The sequence below is a fragment of the Ooceraea biroi genome, chromosome 13 (assembly GCF_003672135.1).
Source record: "Ooceraea biroi isolate clonal line C1 chromosome 13, Obir_v5.4, whole genome shotgun sequence".
In the NCBI taxonomy this organism is placed as follows: domain Eukaryota; kingdom Metazoa; phylum Arthropoda; class Insecta; order Hymenoptera; family Formicidae; genus Ooceraea; species Ooceraea biroi.
The window spans coordinates 875,021-894,585 of record NC_039518.1 but is presented as its reverse complement, the minus strand read 5'-3'; the positions used below and the strand labels follow the sequence as shown (position 1 = coordinate 894,585).

Genomic DNA, 19,565 nt, shown 5'->3' with positions numbered 1-19,565 from the left:
TTTCGATATGTTAAGATTCTCAGCAATCTCTCGTGTCGTTAAACGCCGATTGGAATCGATCAGTGCCTTTGTTTTGTCATCATCAATTTCGATTGGCCTTCCTGAGCGTGGTGCATCTTTCACATTAAAATCTCCAGATCGAAATTTAGTAAACCAATTTGACACTGCCGCAGTTTTAAAGCATCTTCGCCATATACATCAGATAACTTTTTATGAGCTTGCACAGCGTTTTTCCCTTTTCGGAAGTAATAAAACAAAATATGAGGAAAATGTTCTTTTTGATTTTCCATTTTGAAATCGACGGCAAACAAACAATTGTTAACGAAATCGTGTACTTTCTTTTTGTAAAACAAGCTTGAACTGTGTGTTGTTAACCTACATAATGAATTTGCGGTTTAGAATGAAGTTAGTTACATTTCAAGACATGTATGTCCATCTATTGGAAAAAAACGCAATTACTTTTTGGCCAACCCAATAGTTGAGGGCTTTTCGACTCAATTTTCCATAAGAAATAACGCTGCGGTACTTAGTGGCTGGTGGATGATAAGAGAGACACCCTGTATGTAGCGAGGGTGAAAGTAAATGTGCATTATTATTATCGTTACGGACTGAATTTCAGATTTCCATTGCAACTGGATAACGGGCAGACGGTCGAATGTACAGTTGCCAAATACTTTTTAGATAAGTATAAGATGAAGTTGCGTCACCCGCATCTGCCCTGCCTGCAAGTTGGTCAGGAACACAAGCACACGTATCTGCCGCTCGAGGTTGGCATCTCCGAGATTTAAAGCCTTTCGTTTTTTTCCGTTAAGGAATAAACAATTGAAGCAATTCTATTCTGGTGTTCAGGTTTGCAATATCGTTGCCGGACAACGCTGCATCAAGAAGCTGACCGATATGCAGACTTCGACTATGATCAAAGCGACCGCGCGCTCCGCACCGGATCGTGAACGGGAGATCAACAATCTCGTTAGGAGAGCCGACTTTAACAATGACTCCTACGTACAGGAATTCGGATTGACCATATCGAATAGTATGATGGAGGTCAGGGGTCGTGTCCTGCCACCGCCCAAACTGCAGTACGGAGGGCGCGTAAGCTCCCTCAGTGGACAGGTGAGAAACACTTGCAACTGGATCAGTCAGGTCTAGCCGAGTCACACATTTGCGGAGGCTAATATAATTATTAATTCTTTCTGGCAGAAGTCTTTAGTAGAGCATCGAAATTTCGCCAAGTCATTTTGCTATATTTCTCTGTATTTGTGAATCTGCGAGATCATGAAACTGTTGCTCACGATATACATATATAGGATGTATAATTTTGATTGTTAGGCTTATTCTTGATTTATATTATTTATCTTTTTTATTCGATTTTATTCGTGTTTCGCGTAACAGCACTCGTGACATTTACGTTTTAATTAAAATGATGTAGAGGAAAGTCCCCGATTATGAGATACCATATCGATTTTCCGAATGTAAGGAAATCTATAGGCAGAATTTAAAAATGTAATACGTTCTCTTGAAGAGAATTTAATAAGCTTTAAGTTGGTGAAATGAAAAATCTAATTTAAATATTATTTTTTCTGAAAATTAAAATTTGAAAAAAGAGCTTTACGCAAAATCGCGAAAGTGTGCTCCTAATATAAGATACCTTGAGAAATCGGTGTTAAAAGTGCAAAATACGTCAGTATTGCAAGTAAAAAACTTTATTAGATATTTTTATAAAAATACTGCTGCCACAGCCTTGGCCAAATCTTCACGATTCCACTGTCGACGCTTCCTCGTTTCTCTAACCTCCATAGTCAGATTCTATAAAAATTAAATACACAAAAATTCGTATTAACTTTTCTTTAACCTTAACGTAGTATTTTCTTTCTTTTTATTACACTACATACTCTTCACATTCGAGCAATAATTATCTCATATTAAGAGTACCCTGAATATCTCATTATACGAGCCACGCGCCTAGCGGTTCCGCGATCATGAAATCTAACCTCTACAATTAAGCAATTCAACAAATCGCGTATTGTCCTGTTACTACGATTCTACTCTATCATTGCATACTGAATTTATTGCCAACCATTTCTTTATTATGTAATAAACAAGGTTTAAAGACTTACCTTAAGTTCCTTCGACATGTTCACAATTTCACAAACCTTTTCTTGCAAAAGCTAAACGCAAAAACGAACAATGACTTTTTCACTAAATACATTTTACACCAAGAGTAATAAGTTTATGTATAAATATAGGGGATTATCATAATAGGGGATTCTCCTCTATATTCAGCGATAAGACCATACTTGATAAGGTGTACTTTTCTACACACGTGGCCAAAAGTTGTCAAATGAAGGCATGGGTTCTAGACCTGGTTGATTTGATATCTGGGCTGTTGGTGTGACGAGTATCTCGAGTGTCTTGCCATTGCGATAGATTCCAAGTGATAAGTGTAGCGAAGGGTACAGCATTCTTTGGATAGTATACAGGGTGTCCCGGGTTTAACCGACAAACTGCGGGAGCATATTCTACTAGTGGAAACAAGAAAAAATTCTTGTATCGAGTTTGCTTAGAAATGCTTTATTGCAAAGTTATTGGGTCGTCCGGAAAGTTCGTGCCGATTTTGAAGGAAAATTCAAAGGCAACATTTTTTTATGTCGATAAATATTTATTGACTTATGTACGCATCGTTTTGTTTCACAACTTTTGTCCACCTTTCACGCAACTGGAAGATTCCATTCTCCCAGAACTTCTTAGGTTTCTCGGCGAAAAACTCCTCAAGGTGGTTTTTTATGTCGATCAAAGAGTTGAAGTTTTTGCCGCTAAGAGAATTTTGCAAAGACCTAAATAAGTGAAAGTCTGAAGGTGCAATGTCTGGTGAATACGGTGGGTGAGGTAGCACATCCCAGCCAAACTCCAACAATTTTTGTCGGATAGTCAAAGAAACATGAGGTCTGGCATTGTCCTGATGGAACACGACGCCCTTCCTATTAGCTAATTCAGGACGTTTTTCCTGAATCGCTGTCTAATTCGTCCAGTTGCGAGCAGTACTTATCTGCATTTATCGTTTGGTTGTGCGGTAGGAGCTCATAATATAGGATTCCTTTCCAATCCCACCAGACACAGAGCATGACTTTTTTTGGATGAAGGCCGGCTTTCGGAGTGGTTAATGCTGGTTCATTTCGCTTACTCCAGGATCTTTTTCGTTCTACATTGTTGTAAATGATCCATTTTTCGTCACCCGTCACTAATTGCTTCTAAAATGGTACGTTTTCGTTGCGCTTGTACAGAGAGTCGCAGATGGAAATGCGATCCATTAAATTTTTTCGGCCAAATTATGCGGAACCCATACATCATAGCGACTTACGTAACCAAGCTTCACTACATGATCGTGGACAGTGGTTTTCGATATTTTCAGTATCTCTGCTAATTCACGTGTCGTGTAGCGCGGGTTATTCTCGATCAGTGTCTTGATTTGGTCATCATCAGTAGTAGAGGGTCTACCCGAGCGTTCTTGGTCTTTAAGGTTAAAATCACCAGCTCTAAACTTAGCGAACCACTTACGTACGGTTCTTTCAGCTAAAGCGCCTTCTCCGTAAACAGAACATATCGAATTTGTTGCTTGTGAGGCATTTTTGCCTTTCCGGTAATAGAAAAGCATCAAGTGTCTAAAATGTTCTTTGTTTTCTTCCATCTTCAAAAGAGTACAAAACTGACACGAATCAATTTATCTGAAACAACTTTTTTCCTAAAGATGCGTTGAAATGTCACCTTCAAGCATATGTATATAAATCGCATGTTTTCAATAACATTGATATATTCAGACATGTTCCAACGCCATCTATTAAAAATCGGCACGAACTTTCCGGATGACCCAATATAAACCAATATTGAAAAGAAATATGAGATAAGTAACAACGGATTTTTTCACAAAAATAAAAATTATCTACGCAATGATTTAGTGACGCATTTCAAAATGTTGTCCTTGCACATCGGTACAAGCTAGACATCGACGTAGTACAGAATTTGTTACGGTACGACATTCCTGAAAATTTTGTTGCATCTCGGTAACTGAATTAGTAATTCGTTGCTTTAAACCTTCAAGCGAGATTACTTCTGTACTGTGAACTTTATTTTTTAAAGTTCCCCATAAATAAAAATCAAGAGGCGTTAAATCGGGCGATCTTGGAGGCCAGAAAACCGGTCCTCCTCGACCAATCCACCTATGAGCACAATGTTCGTCTAACCAGTTTCTAACTTGTCTAGCATAGTACGATGGACAACCGTCTAACTGTATCCAGCTGTTTTGGCGAAGATTTAAGATTCTTTCCGAGCGTCGTCGGTGTCTTAGAGCTGAACGAACATCATCATATTCATTCATAGGTCGAAATGAACCCAAATTACGTAATTGCAAATGGGTATTACTAAACACAGAACTATCTGGTACTCTCCTGTTAGGAAATCTACGTTGACACTCTCGTACGGCAGCTCGTGCATTTCCGTGACAGAATCCGTACACGAAACGAATATCAGTGTATTCCTCATTTGAAAACACTTTTGGCATTCTGATAGTAATTGCTAGTTGACACGACGATTGAAATCTAACGGCTACTGTTGGGAAAGTAACAATCATACTGAATCGTTTCAACATAGTGAACATGAATACATGTGAATACACATAACATAAACATCTTCGACCTTCCAAATTCTGCACTATGTTCCGTTGTTACTTATCTCATATTTCTTTTCAATATTGGTTTATAACTTTGTAATAAAGCATTTCTAAGCAAACTCGATATAAGAATTTTTTCTTATTTCCACTAGTAGAATATGCTCCCGCAGTTTGTCGGTTAAAACCCGGGACACCCTGTATAACAGAGAAATCGTAGCTACGGTTTACAAATGTAACGGATGTTACATTTGCAGTCGGATATCACTCGTCTGATGCTATCAGTATCTGTTCCATGCAGCTATAAGGTCCTCGACCAATCCACCTATGAGCACAATGTTCGTCTAACCAGTTTCTAACTTGTCTAGCATAGTGCGATGGACAACCGCCTAACTGTATCCAGCTGTTTTGGCGAAGATTTAAGATTCTTTCCGAGCGTCGTCGGTGTCTTAGAGCTGAACGAACATCATCATATTCATTCATAGGTCGAAATGAACCCAAATTACGTAATTGCAAATGGGTATTACTAAACACAGAACTATCTGGTACTCTCCTGTTAGGAAATCTACGTTGACACTCTCGTACGGCAGCTCGTGCATTTCCGTGACAGAATCCGTACACGAAACGAATATCAGTGTATTCCTCATTTGAAAACACTTTTGGCATTCTGATAGTAATTGCTAGTTGACACGACGATTGAAATCTAACGGCTACTGTTGGGAAAGTAACAATCATACTGAATCGTTTCAACATAGTGAACATGAATACATGTGAATACACATAACATAAACATCTTCGACCTTCCAAATTCTGCACTATGTTCCGTTGTTACTTATCTGATATTTCTTTTCAATATTGGTTTATAACTTTGTAATAAAGCATTTCTAAGCAAACTCGATATAAGAATTTTTTCTTATTTCCACTAGTAGAATATGCTCCCGCAGTTTGTCGGTTAAAACCCGGGACACCCTGTATAACAGAGAAATCGTAGCTACGGTTTACAAATGTAACGGATGTTACATTTGCAGTCGGATATCACTCGTCTGATGCTATCAGTATCTGTTCCATGCAGCTATAAGGTCCTCCTCGACCAATCCACCTATGAGCACAATGTTCGTCTAACCAGTTTCTAACTTGTCTAGCATAGTGCGATGGACAACCGCCTAACTGTATCCAGCTGTTTTGGCGAAGATTTAAGATTCTTTCCGAGCGTCGTCGGTGTCTTAGAGCTGAACGAACATCATCATATTCATTCATAGGTCGAAATGAACCCAAATTACGTAATTGCAAATGGGTATTACTAAACACAGAACTATCTGGTACTCTCCTGTTAGGAAATCTACGTTGATACTCTCGTACGGCAGCTCGTGCATTTCCGTGACAGAATCCGTACACGAAACGAATATCAGTGTATTCCTCATTTGAAAACACTTTTGGCATTCTGATAGTAATTGCTAGTTGACACGACGATTGAAATCTAACGGCTACTGTTGGGAAAGTAACAATCATACTGAATCGTTTCAACATAGTGAACATGAATACACGTGAATACACATGACATAAACATCTTCGACCTTCCAAATTCTGCACTATGTTCCGTTGTTACTTATCTGATATTTCTTTTCAATATTGGTTTATAACTTTGTAATAAAGCATTTCTAAGCAAACTCGATATAAGAATTTTTTCTTATTTCCACTAGTAGAATATGCTCCCGCAGTTTGTCGGTTAAAACCCGGGACACCCTGTATAACAGAGAAATCGTAGCTACGGTTTACAAATGTAACGGATGTTACATTTGCAGTCGGATATCACTCGTCTGATGCTATCAGTATCTGTTCCATGCAGCTATAATATTCTCGATCGCCTTTGCGAATTTAAACATTAAACATTAAACGAAATATACGCAAACAACTTAATAATGTAATATTTCTCCGCGAAGACGAAGCAGCAGGCGATGCCTAATCAAGGCGTGTGGGACATGCGCGGCAAGCAGTTCTTCACCGGCGTGGAGATCAGGGTGTGGGCGATCGCTTGCTTCGCGCCGCAGAGAACGGTACGCGAGGATGCGTTACGTTCGTTCACGACGCAGCTGCAGAAGATTAGCAACGACGCCGGTATGCCCATCATTGGGCAGCCATGCTTTTGTAAATACGCTACCGGGCCGGATCAGGTCGAGCCCATGTTCAGATACCTGAAATCGACCTTCTCGCAACTGCAGCTAGTCTGCGTCGTGCTGCCGGGGAAAACTCCTGTATACGGTAAGCAGCACCTCGAGGACTAAATAATAATAATAATAATAATTAAATAATTTATTTTTCACTCTTGCGCTAACAAAACAATTTTCTTTTCTCTTTTCCTTTCAGCTGAGGTGAAGAGAGTAGGTGACACGTTACTAGGTATGGCGACTCAGTGCGTACAGGCGAAGAATGTGAATAAGACATCGCCGCAGACGCTGTCCAATCTCTGTCTTAAGATAAACGTGAAGCTGGGAGGCATCAACAGCATTCTAGTACCTAGCATAAGACCGAAGGTCTTTAACGAACCAGTCATATTTCTTGGAGCTGACGTGACTCATCCGCCGGCAGGAGATAACAAGAAACCTAGCATAGCCGCCGTAGTCGGCAGCATGGACGCGCATCCGTCCCGTTACGCGGCGACCGTGCGGGTTCAACAGCACAGACAAGAAATTATTCAGGAGCTTAGTTCGATGGTTAGGTAGGTTTCGACTCGAATCTCCTGAAAGCTTACGCCAGGACGGTAAATTTTCTACTTCAAGTCTATCGTCCAGTCTTCGTCCTTCGTGACGCTAAAGATGCCGTCTAACGTTGCTCTTCCTTTCTTCCAGGGAATTATTAATAATGTTTTACAAAAGTACGGGCGGTTATAAACCGCACAGAATAATTTTATATCGCGACGGCGTCTCTGAGGGGCAGTTTCTTCAAGTCCTGCAGCACGAGTTGGTTGCCATTCGCGAGGCCTGCCTCAAGCTCGAGTTTGAATACAGACCTGGCATAACGTTCATCGTAGTGCAGAAGCGACACCACACACGCTTGTTCTGCGCGGATAAGAAGGAGCAGAGCGGGAAGAGTGGGAATATACCAGCGGGCACGACGGTCGACGTGTGCATAACGCATCCGACGGAATTCGACTTTTACCTGTGCAGTCACCAGGGTATCCAGGTAACGTCCGCCGATCAGTCGTCTTCTGAAGGAAAACACGCTCGTTTCGAGACGTCGCTTTAAATCTATTGGGTTGTTCGGAAAGTTATTTCGTTTTTTCAAGGAAAAATGAAAGGCGGTTTTTTCATATTTAGAAAAAATTTTATTCAGTGATGTATTGGCCATTTTGTTCCGCTACCTTTCGCCATCTTTCTGGCAACTTTAAGATTCCACGCTCATAGAAGTCCTTCTCCTTATTGACAAAAAATTGAAGCAAGTGATTTTTGACGCCTTCATTTGAATCGAAGTTTACATTGTTCAAAGAATTTTGTAGAGACCGGAACAAATGGTAATCGGATGGTGCCAGATCAGGAGAGTATGGTGGGTGTGGTAGCACATCCCATCCAAGCTGTAAAAGCTTCTGGCGAGTGACCAAACTTGTGTGTGGTCTGGCATTGTCGTGATGGAATACGACACCTTTCCTATTCGCCAATTCTGGTCGCTTCTGCTTGATGGCAGCATCCAATTCATCCAGCTGACGACAATACACTTTCGAATCAATCGTCTGGTTGCTTGGTAGTAACTCGAAAAATACGATTCCCTTCCAATCCCACCATACAGAAAGCATGATCTTCTTTTGATGAATATCTGCCTTGGATGTCGATTGAGCAGGTTCATCTTGCCTGGACCATGATCGTTTTCGCTTAACACTGTTGTAAACAATCAATTTTTCATCTCCAGTTATGATTCGCTTCAAAAATGGTTCATTTTCTTCACGTTTCAACAATGAATCGCAGATGGTAATGCGTCGAATCAAGTCAATTTCCTTTAAATCGTGTGGAACCCAAATATCGAGCTTTGAAACGAATCCAAGGCGTTTCAAATAATCGTAAACGGTCGAATTCGATAAATTTAACTTTTCAGCAATTTCGCGTGTTGTTATGCGACGGTTTGCATCCACCAGAGCCTTTATTTTCTCGTCATTAGCTTTAATTGGCCGACCTGAACGTGGTGCATCTTTCAAATCGAAATTTCGAAAACCAATTCTGATACTGACGTTCACTCAGTACATCTTCTCCGTGCACGGTACACAATTTTTTTCTCGCTTGCACTGCATTTTTGCCCTTTCGGTAGTAAAAAAGCAAAATATTACGAAAATGCTCACTTTGATTTTCCATGTTTGATGTGATGCCAAAAAACAATTACTTGACAGATCGCAACACAATAAGATACTAAATGACGTCTGAAATGTCAGTTGTCAAAATATAAAACGAATTTGCCGCTTAGAGTAAGGTTAAGTATCGAGGAACGCGACTAACGACATCGCTTTGTGAAAAACGAAATTATTGGGTCGTCCGGAAAGTTCGTGCCGATTTTTAATAGATGGCGTTGGAACATGTCTGAATATATCAATGTTATTGAAAACATGCGATTTATATACATATGCTTGAAGGTGACATTTCAACGCATCTTTAGGAAAAAAGTTGTTTCAGATAAATTGATTCGTGTCAGTTTTGTACTCTCTTGAAGATGGAAGAAAACAAAGAACATTTTAGACACTTGATGCTTTTCTATTACCGGAAAGGCAAAAATGCCTCACAAGCAACAAATTCGATATGTTCTGTTTACGGAGAAGGCGCTTTAGCTGAAAGAACCGTACGTAAGTGGTTCGCTAAGTTTAGAGCTGGTGATTTTAACCTTAAAGACCAAGAACGCTCGGGCAGACCCTCTACTACTGATGATGACCAAATCAAGACACTGATCGAGAATAACCCGCGCTACACGACACGTGAATTAGCAGAGATACTGAAAATATCGAAAACCACTGTCCACGATCATGTAGTGAAGCTTGGTTACGTAAGTCGCTATGATGTATGAGTTCCGCATAATTTGGCCGAAAAAATTTAATGGATCGCATTTCCATCTGCGACTCGCTGTACAAGCGCAACGAAAACGTACCATTTTTGAAGCAATTAGTGACGGGTGACGAAAAATGGATCATTTACAACAATGTAGAACGAAAAAGATCCTGGGGTAAGCGAAATGAACCAGCATTAACCACTCCGAAAGCCGGCCTTCATCCAAAAAGAGTCATGCTCTGTGTCTGGTGGGATTGGAAAGGAATCCTATATTATGAGCTCCTACCGCACAACCAAACGATAAATGCAGATAAGTACTGCTCGCAACTGGACGAATTAAAGACAGCGATTCAGGAAAAACGTCCAGAATTAGCTAATAGGAAGGGCGTCGTGTTCCATCAGGACAATGCCAGACCTCATGTTTCTTTGACTACCCGACAAAAATTGTTGGAGTTTGGCTGGGATGTGCTACCTCACCCACCGTATTCACCAGACATTGCACCTTCAGACTTTCACTTATTTAGGTCTTTGCAAAATTCTCTTAGCGGCAGGAACTTCAACTCTTTGATCGACATAAAAAACCACCTTGAGGAGTTTTTCGCCGAGAAACCTAAGAAGTTCTGGGAGAATGGAATCTTCCAGTTGCGTGAAAGATGGACAAAGGTTGTGAAACAAAACGGTGCATACATAAGTCAATAAATATTTATCGACATAAAAAAATGTTGCCTTTGAATTTTCCTTCAAAATCGGCACGAACTTTCCGGACGACCCAATAAATAAGAAATAAATTTTGCCAGACCGGTCGAGTCGAGGGCAAGTCTTTATCATCCCTTAAAATGTTTCCCTTCATCGTTCTAGGGCACGTCGCGACCCTCGCACTACCATGTTCTCTGGGACGATAACCACTTCGAGAGCGACGAGCTGCAGTGTCTCACTTATCAGCTGTGTCACACTTACGTCAGATGCACGAGATCCGTTAGCATACCGGCGCCAGCGTACTATGCTCATCTTGTGGCCTTCCGAGCTAGATATCATTTGGTCGAGAAGGAGCACGACAGGTTGGTCCCGACTGATCGCTCCGCCACCTTGCAAGAAGTGCATGATGATATTTTACACTCGACAATTTCAATCCACAGCGGTGAAGGGTCCCATCAGTCGGGCTGCAGCGAGGACAGAACACCGGGCGCAATGGCACGTGCGATCACGGTCCACGCCGACACGAAACGGGTCATGTATTTCGCGTAATTCCTCTCGCGTTAACGTCTCGGATCGAGTCGCGCGGATGATCCGCGCCTCGCAAGTTGCGCTCGGACGGCGGTGGAAGGCGACTTCACTTCGCGCAGTACAGGAAATTTGTAACAGCAAATGAGATAGGCTTCGTTCACATGCAACGTGGGACTATCGATTCTTGGACTACATTAATTAAAAGCTAGGTCAATTCTCTCGAGTAGTCGATTCTTACGATTAACTTTTTTTTCTTTTCCCCTCATCTTTTTAAAAATCTGTTTGTTTTTCCTTTTTAAATCGGAGCTTTTTAACGTCTACGCTTATATTACATTTCATATTGTACATCTACGATTTTGTGTGTCACGCGACGGGCGCCAAAAGTTTTCTACCAATTTTACGATCGTTTTGTATAGAGTAGGATTTTACGAGGGGTGCTTTTAATTTACTTTTAGTTTTGCACTGTTCACTGTCGGGGCGAGTTGACGCGCATCTGAGAGACGCTGTCGAGGGATATAGGTCGAGAGCTATATTTATAAATGGACGTACCATTTCACGCGTGTACTTTGTATACATACATTTCCCCTCTACTCCTTTGAGAGGTATCTCTCGGATGGGCACTGCCCGCAACTCATGCGCGCGTTACAGCAGGAAAGAAATGTTTGTTCGCGAAAAATTAGGCTAAAGGAACTTTTCGTTGCAGAAATTAGAAACTAAGTTAGACTGCTGACTTCTCAAGCTAACAATCAACGTCCAGAGGTGGATTTTTGTTGGCACAAACTTTGTCCGAAACACGAACACGATGAGACACTAGTGTGGTATATTACGCTTATTTTTCGGGGGAGATTAGAATTTTCCCCCAGCATTTTGCGTGCAAGAGAAGATACGGGAAATATGAAATCACATGACGTCATAATTATATAAATCGCCGTTTCGCGAGACTGTTATATTGTTGCATGTGTATAGTTTTCATTTCGCGCGGAATCGAGCCTCCGCGGCTCGACTCCGCGTAGATCATGTGTAAATTTTTAGATCTCTTCATGATACAGAAATTGGCACGAATGATCGACGGTGACGCGGACCGCGGTCACAATCTGCTGAATCATGTCGTGTTATCTTTTATACGACGTATTTTAATCGAATAATCCTGCGAAACTCTCTCTCGCGCACTCCAAAGTAATCTTGGGATAAATAATCTTGGAAGAACCGATTGAGCAACACCAATCCGTATGTAAATTTTGGCTAATTGTAAGCAGCATAGTGGATAATAGAAGATAACGGGGACATAATCCTCGTACTCGAAGACAATTTGTGTAGCGAAAGTAGGCGAGGAGTGTGTTATGTAGAGCACGTTATTTATGACTTCCGTCGTAATTTAAGGCTTGAAACATGATGTAACATAATTTAACTAATTCTCGTTATATATATATATATATATATATATTTTAGCGTCTTTAACCGTTAGGATAACGCGTTCAATTTCACTTTTAACTCTTTTTCTCTCTCATTAAATCATTATTGTCTGCACACAGCTAGCTCATAATCTATGCTTACTTTAGCTATCAGTGACACAGTGTTTGAGACGGTAGGATTAAAATACAACTCTAAGGATACCACTTTATCTGTGTTAAATGCCGGGGATGAAAGTAAATGGATATCCGTGTTCTAGTATTCGCAATGAGCCGGGGGTGTTATTATCTCTCATTCAGACGAAAGACGGCTATGAATAAGTCAAGTATATGCGTGGCATTAGACATGGGCTGATGAGACAGGGCCTCGTCAGAGTGTGTGTGCGCAAAGAAAAAGAATTCAAAGTGCGCGAAGGAGAAGCAAGAGGAAAATAATCACGCCGACGCGAAATCAACGTAAAAACGATTTAATCAGAAAAATTAACTAGATTTTAAGAGAGAACGATATACCGGATTAATTGAGTAAGAGTATTGTAAGAATATTTAGTTGTAAGATAGCGAGGGAGAGAGAGAGAGAGAGATATCTATCTTTCAATCGTGCAGTAAGAGAGAGTAGCTGCGATTTTTGCTTGGTTACGCCAAAACTTTAGAAACTTCGTGTTTTTACTCTAACGATCGCGATCCTTGTGCTGCAAATCTATTTCAACAATCCTTTGGAACAATAATACAATAAGCGAGCCTTAGAAGTAATATATGTAATCCAGCCTAAGGGGATAAGATATTGATAGGGATCCTATTATATACAGATCCGAGTATATGCCGATAGAAGTCCTGTTAATAGAATATGATGCACGATGCGATGTTAAATTATTGTGTATTGTTAGAATCATTAATATGTCCAAGATCTTTTTTATTTTTCATAATAAGCGCCGGCTCTCGCGTCGCTCTCGCGTTTCTGTTGCGATCAGTTGCGATTCCAACGGTTTGTGTAAATCAGTATTAACGATAATAATTATCATCTTATTGAGAGAAGATATTCTTGGGGAAAAAATCGATTTGTTGAACCACCGACGATATATCAAGGTTTCGAGAAGTTTGCGGAAATGCTATGCTATCAACTGTATTAATGATTCTAATGTTAGCTGTACAACGGGTATAATGTTAATATTATATCGGAAAGTATGAAGATTGACTTTAATTTGTGAGTAATATTTATTCTAGTTGTTAATGTGAAAAACCTGGAAATTTAAAGCCAAGTCGATCATTCTCGATCCGTGCTGGACGCAATCAGTCGCCACGCCGGGTTCTCTGGTCCTCGCCAGAGTGTTTATGGCGTTTACTCTCCACGCCGGCGCGATCGAGCGAATGTCCGCTGATAACTATAACGGCTTTCATTATCTATAGTCCGCTCCGAAACACCATAGGCATAAGTCATAGCCGAGAGATAGCCAGGACAAGTGATGAGTGATAAAGCAAAATTACTGGAGAAATATCGAAAAAGTATAAAATAAGAAGAAGAAGAAGAAGGAAAAACAGAAAAAGTTATTTGCGCTGTTGAATGAATACATAGGCACCAAATGCGAGATGCATATTAAAAATATATATATTGAAAAACATAACTGCAGCGATAAGACATGAAAAAAATGTAATTATTAATATATTATAAATCATGGTTATATAAGTATATTATCATGATTATACAGGGTGGGGCAATAACTATTACCACCTTAAATATCTTCGAATTTACAAGGTCCAGAGGAAAATTTATGTAATAAAAATTATACGGTACGAAGGGGGCTAGCATATGGCGATAATCATTTTTGTCCTGGTGGAGGCGCTTCGAAGATATCAAGGTCACCTTCATTTTTTTAATGGGTTCGGTATGTTTTTTTTCCATAATTTCATAGAGGAGCTTAAAACAAGTACGGAACTCATGACACAAAATTATTGACCAAGATTAAATGTAAATGAAAACGATAAAAAATACATTTTTTTTAATGCAACTATGTTATTTTTTACGTGACGTTTTATCTCTTATTTTATTATTAATGTTTATAAAAGGTGTTCGAAGTGATGGCCATTGCTATCAATACAACACTGGATTCTTCTGATCACTGATTGGCTTGCTCTTCTAATAACGTCGGGAGCTATCGACGCACAGGCTTCAATGATCCGTTGTCGCATGATTTGAGGTGTAGTTGGTTCTTCTTTGTAGACTATGTCTTTTAGGGTTCCCCATAAAAGGAAATCCAGTGGTGTCATGTCGACTTGTTCCTCAAATGAATACATCTTGCACGATTGACTTGTCTATCGATACTACTTTTCATGTTTATCTTATCCTGTGAACTTATTAAGATGGCCTTCAAAGGGTCTTTGTTTTCATTGAAATAAGTTTACGTCACTATTTATTTTCATCGATGTATCCGTTTGAAGAACAAGTTGATCCTCATTTATGAGGAATGTCAAAATCAAAACATTCCGACAAAACATACTAATAAAGCGTCATTTCGTGCATCTTTTAAACGTAAATTTCATTTAATATAAAAATGTATTTTTTATCGTTTTCATTTACGATCTTGTTCAATAATTTTGTGTCATGAGTTCCGTACTTGTTTTAAGCTCCTCTATAAAATTATGGAAAAAAAACATACCGAACCTATTAAAAAAAATGAAGGTGACCTTGATATCTTCGAAGCGCCTCCACCAGGACAAAAATTATTATCGCCATATGTTAGTCCCCTTCGTACCGTATAATTTTGATTACATAAATTTTCCTCTGGACCTTATAAATTCGAAGATATTTAAGGTGGTAATAGTTATTGCCCCACCCTGTATATATAATTATACAGGGTGGCCCATTTTAATTTATACAGTCGATTTTTTTAAAAACTAAAAGAGATACGAAAAAATGTTTCAGACAGACATGTCACGATTTCGAGGGGGACATAAGATGATATGGTACCAATGGTGGTTTGACCTTGAATAGTCGTTTGAAGGTCACGCGAAGATCACCTTCAATTTCTTAAATTGAAACCCCAACTTTTTATTGCAGATTCTTATTCTCCATCGAAAAGTAAGTAACTTTTGTCTGAAACATTTTTCCGAAAAATGTCATCTTATGTCCTTAAAATGTCCTCAAAACTCATCTTGAAGATCATTTAAGGACATAAGATGACATTTTTCGGAAAAATGTTTCAGACAAAAGTTACTTACTTTTCGATGGAGAATAAGAATCTGCAATAAAAAGTTGGGGTTTCAATTTAAGAAATTGAAGGTGATCTTCGCGTGACCTTCAAACGACTATTCAAGGTCAAACCACCATTGGTACCATATCATCTTATGTCCCCCTCGAAATCGTGACATGTCTGTCTGAAACATTTTTTCGTATCTCTTTTAGTTTTTGAAAAAATCGACTGTATAAATTAAAATGGGCCACCCTGTATATATATGATTATCATATATCATCATATATATACGTATATAAATGTATATTGTACCAAAACGCGAAGACGCGCGGGGTATTTGATTACCTCGAAGTATCACGTACAATCGAGTGCATCGATCAGTGCGTGTGTCGCGCTTACATTCAGTGGTCAAAAAATTTCTCTGTGATATTTGAAAAAAATTCTTGCGTTTGCTATAATTAATCGGCACGGTTTCAATCTTGAAAGTCACACGAAAGTGCGGAAAAATAAAAAAAAAGATGAAGAATTGGCAAGTAGCGCGTGTCACGAAAACTTGAGTGAATGCGAACGCCAACGGGCACTGTCAACGCACCCGGCTGTACGACGTGTATCTCTATGTTTTTCATCCCCTCACGATCCTTCGAGAGTGGGAATTTCGATAGTTCCCTGCACTCGAACAAAACCACACAGCCGAGAAAACCAAGACTAGAAACAACCAGGCTAGAGGTAGCCCTCGTTTGTAAATACATTTCGGTAATTTATTCGTGCATGGTTTCCCATTTGGCAATGATGGAAATGACATTACATTTTGTAAGATTCAATTTGAGAGATTATAATGAAATAAGGACACACACACACCCACATCCATACATTACACAGTGTTGTAAATATTTTGTATTTTTTCGTGAGACCGTTCAATGGTCATCAAGTCGATGATTTTTCACGAACGCTTGATCAGGGGCGGTTAAAAGCGCGGTGGCTCGATTTACAAAAAGCCTTTAGTTTTCGATGCTAAAAACTCTAGTCGAGCCTTCGTGAAAGCCCTCCGCCAAGGAAAAATCAATTCCAGCTTTACTGAAAACTTGCAATTAATTTTGATTAATGTGTACATTAAGATTCTTTTCAAAATGTACAAAAAAACTATGATGTATAAAAAGACCGTGTGAAATACGCCGGAGTATAAAGAAGTGGAACGTAGAAAACAACTAGTTAACTTCATAGCATGCAGCTACGAGGTGCAAAGTTTACTGTAAGATAAAAATAATTTATATTTGTATGTCGTCGTATATATATATACATACACATGCACATGCTACAGATTATAGTATAATTATTGTGTCTACACATTATTATATATTTCTCATTAAAATGGTAAGCCATTTCCACCTTGAGGGGAAGGGTACATCTACTTTCGAGGCCGCTATCAAGAATCTCCCAAGTTATTGGCGAATGTACGAGTGTAAGTCGCACGAATGTGGCTAAATTACTGTTGTAAGTAACAGTTACACAAATTACGGGGAGCTCTTGCGCGTAACGTTAATTTTTGCAATATCTTAAATATTCTCACATCACAAATATCACATGAAATTATTTAAATACAATATAATAAAAATTTGCGAAGCTGAAATAACTTCTTTTCCAACGTGATGTATTTGCCATGTTATGCCACATTATTATTCATTATTTACAATAAAATGCTAACTCTGCTAACGAGTTTCGCTAAACGCGCAGAAAACGTTGGCGTTTCTTAATTTTTCATTTTATCGATATATTTCATAAATTTACACGTTAGCGTCGTAACATTTTTGGGAGACGCGCGCAGTCGAAAGTAGGGGATACCGAGACCTTCGAGGTCTCCCGCTAGATTTTAGCTTTTCCGTAGGCGTTAATGTGGACATTGAATACGTTTTATTCAAGTTCGCTGCCGGTTTTAAGTAAGGCGCGTGCGAGATCGTTACGCGTAGGTTTCAAAGTGTCAGCTTTAAGAGTGCCAGCGTCCAACGGACGAAGCGATCGATAATAGAGCGTTTCGCGATAAGCTAACGCGGCTAACGGGGGACGACATTTAGAATTAAGTGTAGCCCTTAGGCGCGCTAGGACATTGTCTTGTAATTTCTAAGTGGCGTAAGTACGTGTGCTTGTTGCTGAGAGCGTGCATACCGCGCAAAGTATGCTGTACCAATAAGTTATGTCGATGCGAAGGCGCGCGAGCACGGTGGATCTCCGGCGAGACGGAATACCGCGTGGACGCGGCACGATAACGTTGTCTGGGATTAGTGATTAAACGTTGTAAGAGTGATGCTTCTTAGACTAAGCCGACTAGGTTTGCGTTTGTTGATGATGGAGCGAGAGCGATCTTAGCCGGATTTCGAGCCGTCCGCACCCTCGGAAAGGATTTCTGATAACAGGACGAAAAATATTCTTGACTAATTTAATCGTATTACAAGTATAAAAAATGTGAAAATTAAACAATTTTTAATTTAAATCAGTAATTGCTATTCTTCTCTCTCGAATTAAATAAGATTGTCTTACTGTCTTCAGACAAGAGTAACATGTACACATTTATGCTTATATATTCTTGTATGCAGAATAATTTGATATTAGCGCCACTTTATAGTAGGCTTTGTCGATGTCGACGCATCATTTTCTCACGGTCGCTCGTCGACTCGGCGCTCCTGCGTCCTTTATTCGGATAAAACGGCCAATATTTATGCGTTGCGATCGAAAATCGGGAAAGTGTTTCCGTTATTTACAATGAATAAGTGCAATACTCTACAAGAAATATTAAAAGATATGGAAATGTAAGTAAGTATATGCAATATACTTACTTGAGAAATAAGATTCGAGATAAGACATTTCCATATCTTTTGCACTTATTCATTGCAAATAACAGAAACACTTCCCGATTTTCGATTGCAACACATAAATATTGGCCGTTTTGTGCAGATTCTACAAATTCTCTTAGAAGAATAGAATAAGATGTCTTTTAGATCTCACAATATTCTTAAATCAAGAATATTTTGAACTTGCTACAAATTTTTATCTAAATCCTTCTGAGAAAATGAATGAGATAGCACCAAGATTATTTGAATCTAGATTTTCGAATTTTCTATTCAAGATTAAAATATGCTTCTTTTCAATAATAAATATGATTGTCGCTATAGCGATCTTATTTTATGATAGATTAAAGAGTAATAGCATTAAGTCGAGAAATCTTTTCTGTGGGTGTAGCGAGAGGGTTGACAATCGTCGTGTACTAGTTATAAAAGACACTGGTCACGTAATCGCGTAAACTATGTCTAAACAAAACAGGAGAACAAAACAGTTTAATCAAACAAGCTTGGAGTTATGATCGATGCCAATGGTAAGTATGAAAATGGAAGGCCAAGTGATAATCAATGATTACATCGCGATTAATCCGTGCACCCTCAGAAAGGATTTCTGATAACAAGACGAAAAATATTCTCGACTAATTTAATCGTATTACAAGTATAAAAAATATGAAAATAAAACAATTTTTAATTTAAATCAGTAATTGCTATTCTTCTCTCTCGAATTAAATAAGATTGTCTTACTGTCTTGAGACAAGAGTAACATGTACAAATTTATGCTTATATATTCTTGTATGCAGAATAATTTGATATTAGCGCCACTTTATAGTAGGCTTTGTCGATGTCGACGCATCATTTTCTCACGGTCGCTCGTCGACTCGGCGCTCCTGCGTCCTTTATTCGGATAAAACGGCCAATATTTATGCGTTGCGATCGAAAATCGGGAAAGTGTTTCCGTTATTTACAATGAATAAGTGCAATACTCTACAAGAAATATTAAAAGATATGGAAATGTAAGTAAGTATATGCAATATACTTACTTGAGAAATAAGATTCGAGATAAGACATTTCCATATCTTTTGCACTTATTCATTGCAAATAACAGAAACACTTTCCCGATTTTCGATTGCAACACATAAATATTGGCCGGTTTGTGCAGATTCTACAAATTCTCTTAGAAGAATAGAATAAGATGTCTTTTAGATCTCACGATATTCTTAAATCAAGAATATTTTGAA

General features: G+C 39.1%; 1 protein-coding gene across 1 annotated transcript; it reads left to right on the top strand.

Moving 5' to 3' along the window:
• Window positions 1–451: 451 nt before the first annotated feature.
• On the top strand, window positions 452–13,900 carry LOC105284026 (protein argonaute-2). Its single transcript, XM_026974567.1, has 7 exons — window positions 452–767; window positions 850–1,113; window positions 6,601–6,919; window positions 7,025–7,376; window positions 7,507–7,840; window positions 10,537–10,736; window positions 10,815–13,900. The coding sequence occupies exons 1-7, from the start codon at window positions 693–695 to the stop codon at window positions 10,921–10,923; spliced, it is 1,653 nt and encodes a 550-aa protein (XP_026830368.1). The 5' UTR covers window positions 452–692; the 3' UTR covers window positions 10,924–13,900.
• Window positions 13,901–19,565: the final 5,665 nt, after the last annotated feature.